At 43.8% G+C, this 5,000-nt stretch overlaps 1 protein-coding gene across 2 annotated transcripts in view; it reads right to left on the reverse strand.

Moving 5' to 3' along the window:
- Positions 1–5,000, reverse strand: part of LOC113809170 (glucoside xylosyltransferase 1) — an 8,270-nt gene that overhangs the window by 1,365 nt on the left and 1,905 nt on the right. The window contains exons 2-7 of one of the 2 annotated variants that reach the window (XM_070130680.1): positions 4,436–4,553; positions 2,566–2,696; positions 1,327–1,863; positions 1,016–1,112; positions 394–742; positions 1–100 (exon numbers count right to left, since the gene is read on the reverse strand). The exon at positions 1–100 is cut by the window's left edge and continues 77 nt beyond it. In XM_070130680.1, the coding sequence (XP_069986781.1) occupies positions 1–100; positions 394–742; positions 1,016–1,112; positions 1,327–1,863; positions 2,566–2,696; positions 4,436–4,545 (1,324 nt within the window). In that variant the 5' untranslated portion in view covers positions 4,546–4,553. Of the gene's footprint in view, positions 101–393; positions 743–1,015; positions 1,113–1,326; positions 1,864–2,565; positions 2,700–4,435; positions 4,554–5,000 lie in introns of both variants that reach the window. The other variant, XM_070130679.1, reaches the window with a different exon arrangement.

Here is a 5,000-nt window from a genome sequence, read left to right on the forward strand (position 1 = left end):
CGACCTCGCCTATCCACCCTCGGCCCGGAAATTGCCTCATGCGGGTGAGATTCATGAGCATGACGCCGGTATTGAGGCCGTGTGGGGTGTGGCGGGGTTCCTGGAAGGGGGCAGGGGGGAACGGAGCCCGATTAGTGAAAAAAGGCAAGGCATAACTGGTATCTCCTTTCATGGCTTGGTTTCGATGGGTCTAAAATGTTTCTCTACCTTGGTATGCTATCACGTGATATTACTAAGCTTTGTTTTAACGTCTTTGCTGTAAAAAGAAACAATGCGTAAGTGTGTCGCATCCAAAGTGCATGGGAAACTGAACAATTTAGAGGCGCTATGACAGATCAGCACAGAGGCCACGCAGGGCGCATGACTGGTTTCCTTGGCCCCGCCTCCACCTGCCTGGTCGTGCCGCGGGGGATCCCAAGGATCGGCGGAGGCCTCGGCCGCCAACGCCATCACTTGCACGCTGTCGAACTTCGAGAACTCCTGCCATAGGTTCTCCGGTGGGACGAGGAATAGAACGTCTGTGTCGATGTAGATAACAGCGTCCAGGTCTTGGAACTGGTACGCTTGGAAGAGCTTGGCTGTGGAACACGGCCAGCGGACGTCCTGCAGGTCGGGGCGCCCCGGAGGATACCACACAGGACGCCGTTCGAAAACGATGCGGTTGCGATGCTCGGCCGCCCACATGGACGTCACCTCGATTAACACTCGGTAGACTTCGACCGCGTCCGTGCACACGATGAACCTGCGGAGTGCTTCGCCTTTATTAATGCAAATGACTGTGGCTTGGGAAACTTTTCCCAGCTTATTATTTCATTTAGTATATCGTCTGCTGTCAGGGAAAGATCTGCTGAATAATTCCTGTTATTCACATCTTACCGTATGTGTAAATATAAATACTATACCATCTCCACTCCATCACCGCCATTAATCTAAATCCTAACAATCGCCATCATAATCATTCAGCATGGCTCTTAGGAGAGACAATGGTCGAGAGTAAATGAGTGCCCTAGCATACCTGAGTAGAGAATTTGTGAAAGCCACAGCAGACTTCAGCATGACCTCACACTGCCTCATTTGCCGCCTCACGTCCGTCATGATGTTGTCAGGGTGACCTGTAGAAAAGAAAACACAGTGCACATATGACCATATTGATTTATATCTATATCTATCTATCTATCTATCTATCTATATATATGTATATATATATACATACATACATACATATATATATATATATATATATATATATATATATATATATATATATATATATATATATGAAACAATATTTCTTATATTAGCAATACGATATAGAAGCAATATTACCTTTACAGATTACGACATAGAACACCAGTTCTTGAGGAGCGTTCTGCACTTTTCTCACAGAATGCTTTGGAGTTGACATCATTTTCGAAGATGCTCTCGGAAGCTCGGCATTGCTTTGCACCTGAATGTCTCCCGTCACAATTACCTTATCTTCCAAGTGATCCGCGGATACTGATGCACTACTCTTTGGCAGCGCCTCATCGTGCTTTCCAACATCATCCTTAGCTTGGAAATCAACATTATTTGCTCCTGAATCACCTGGCACTGAACCCGCTACTAATTTTGGATCCACCATTTTCTCTCCCAAAGGCGGAGTATCTTGGGCAGCCATTTTGTATCCCAAAGGCTCAATGACAGAAATCGTTTGTTCGTCTGGTTTCTGCGCCCTCGCCACGTTCGAAGGTGCTGTTGTGTTTCCTGTGCGATACGAGTCTACTTTCCCAATTGGGGATTTTTGGTAGAGTGTGACATCTTTTCTCGAGAGGTTTTTCAAAGCTGCTTGTTCCGTATAAGGTGCGTTTTTTGTAATCTCAAGCCCTGCAAAGAAATCATATTGATTGTTGTAATTTTCTTTCATTGTCATTATTGTTATCATGAATTATTATCATCATAATTGGTATTATTATTATCATTATTATTACAATTGTTATAATCATTGTTATCATTATTATGAACCCTTATCAACATTATCATTATTATTGTCATCATTATGCCATTATCATTATCACTTTCATCATCGCTTTTATTATAGTTATCATTATCATTAACATTCTTATTATAATCTTCGCTCTCACTATCATATTATTGTTATCCATATCATCATCATTATTACATTTTTTGTATAATAAAGGTTATCCTAAAATTTATGTATTTCCTCGCCATCATTACTCTTTCTTTTCCTTATTGTGATTTGCACCATTTTCCTCACCACTTGCTATTTCCTTTCTGATTACCATTATCATCATGAATTATACCATGTCTAAGTACTCCTTTTCTTTATATTATTTCTCTGTACTACATCTATTCCTTTTCTCACCTATACTTCAATTTTACACTATCTGTTCTGTTTCTCCCTGTGAATTATTATCTGTCATCCCAATCATCATTACCGTTCTTTCCATTAACCGCCATCATTATTTTCCTTTCCCAGGTGAGGCTACCTGTGTTTAAGCACCTTGTTATAACCCTCCTGAGGAACGCCCTTCCCCGTGTCACCGAGAACGAGGATCTCCAACTTACCTCTCACGATCGTCGATTTCGCCAGCTGGTGGTTGAGGAGGAACCTGTTCATGAGAACGTACTGAACGGCGATAAACCCGAGGAACGTGAGGCAGAGGAGGAACGTGATGAAGCGACGGAGCGACATTTCCCTGCTGGTGGAACGGGGCAAGAACGGGGTGGGTGGAGGAGCGGGGTGTTAGTGTTTTATAGAGATGGAAGGATAGAAGAGGGAAGGGGTGGGGAAGAGGTAAATGAAAGGATGTAAAATGAGGATGAGAAAGGCAGGGGCGGAGGGAGAAAAAAGGGAAAAGGAGGGCGAGGAGGAGGACGACGAAGAGAGTGAGAGGAAGAGGAAGAAGGGGAAGACGACAACGACAAGAGGAAGGAGATGAAAGAAGAAGGGGAGGAAATGGATAATGATGATGATGATGATGATGATGATGATGATGATGATGATGATGATGATGATGATGATGATGATAATGAGGAGGAGGAGGAGGAGGAGGAGAAGTTGAAGGAGGAGGAAGAAGAAGAAAAAATAGAAGGACGAGGAGAAGGAGAAGGATAGGGAATGGATGAAAAAAGAGGAGCCGGAGTAGGAGGAGGAGGAAGAAGAAGGGGATTGAGGAGGAGGAGCAGAAGGGAAAAAACACCAGCTGTTATAGTAATTATAGGAATAGTATTTTAGAAAAAGCAGTAGAGCAGGGGTGGCCAGCCTTTTGTGAGATATGAACTACTTTTTCTACAGTTACCCTGATGCGATCTGCCAGCTTAAGATTCAAACTTATGATTAAATGTTGTTCAGACATGTCCATCAAAATAAATATAAATATAACTTATTCCCAGAAAAAAGAGAAATATAGTAATCCAAGTATCATGAGTACTTGGATATGCTATTGCAGTTATTTGCATGACAATTTCTGAAGGACGAATTATTAACAGGTGCAGTAGTGTGATCGACAAAACAGGCTTGTGATCGACCAGTTGCTCGCGATCGACTGGTTGGCCACCCCTGCAGTAGAGGAAGAGAAGAGAATAAATGAAAGGAAGAGGAGAAAGTGAGTAAATAAGCAAGAAAAGAGAAGAAAAAAGAAGGAGAACAGAGAAATAAGAAGAAATGTTTAAAAAATGGTTTGTCGAAAAGAAATTTAATTTCTATTGTAATATTGAAAAGCTTTTATTTCCCTCTTAAAAACTTAATCTAAGTTTGCTTATCGAAAATACTGTACATCCTTTCGCCTTCCCGTCCCTCTCCCCTTGTCCTCATCTTTCACCCTCCACCTCCCTCCTTCACACTCCCTTTCCCCCTCCCTTCATCCTCCATCCTCCCCTCCCCACCCCCTCCCCTTTTCCCTCTATTCCCCTTCCCCCTACCCTCCCCTCCCCCTCCCTCCTTCACACTCCCTTTCCCCCTCCCTTCACCCCCTTCCCCCTCCCCTCCCCCTCCCCTCTCCTTCACCCTTCACCCTCACCTCCCCCTCCTCCTCTCCCTCCCCCTCCGCCTCTCCCTCTCCCTCCCCCTCTCCCCCTCCTCCTCTCCCTCACCCTCACTCTCACCTCGTCTTCCCCCTCCCCTCCCCCTTCCCCTCCCCCTCCCCCTCCCCCTCCGCCTCTCCCTCTCCCCCTCCTCCTCTCCCTCACCCTCACCCTCACCTCGTCCCCTCCTCCTCTCCCTCACCCTCACCCTCACCTCGTCTTCCCCCTCCCCTCCCCCTTCCCCCTCCGCCTCTCCCTCTCCCCCTCCTCCTCTCCCTCTCCCTCTCTCCCTCCTCCTCTCCCTCACCCTCTCCCCCTCCTCCTCTCCCTCACCCTCACCTCCTCTCCGTTTATTTATTCTCCCTCATTTATATTTATTTATACACATTTATTTATTCTCCCTCACCCTCACCTCGTCTTGCGGGGTCGATGGTCGTCGATGTAATACACGACATATCCTCTTTTTGTTTTCTTCAAGATCTTCGTCAGATTCCTGCCCGAGCGGGAATTTCTCGCGTCCATGCTTGGCCCTTGGTGAAAAAAAGATGAATAATGAATATATTATAAGTGAAAATTTGGATAGAAAAATCAATAAATGAATGTAAAGATGAATTGAAATGTAAGTGAATGAATAAGTAAAGAATTAAATGGATGGATGAACATATAAACAGATAGAAAAATGAATACATGAAAGGAAAATAAACGAATATGGAAATAAATGAATAATTGATAAAAGAATGAAGAAATGAAGGCCCGAAATAGTTATAAAAATGTTTCTTGTCATTTGATAAAACTCGATATTACATCATTATAAGTTCTGTGCATAACATTGCAGTCTGTATTATCATAATCATCATTATGATTCGAAAGTCTGCTACGATAGAAATAGGCATACTAAATACCCTTTTTCGCCGTGTGTGAAATCTATGCATCCAAAAAGCTTTCAACAAAGGTATTTCATATAGTGTAGTGCTTTT

This window comes from Penaeus vannamei, chromosome 15, assembly GCF_042767895.1.
Source record: "Penaeus vannamei isolate JL-2024 chromosome 15, ASM4276789v1, whole genome shotgun sequence".
Classification (NCBI taxonomy): Eukaryota; Metazoa; Arthropoda; class Malacostraca; order Decapoda; family Penaeidae; genus Penaeus; species Penaeus vannamei.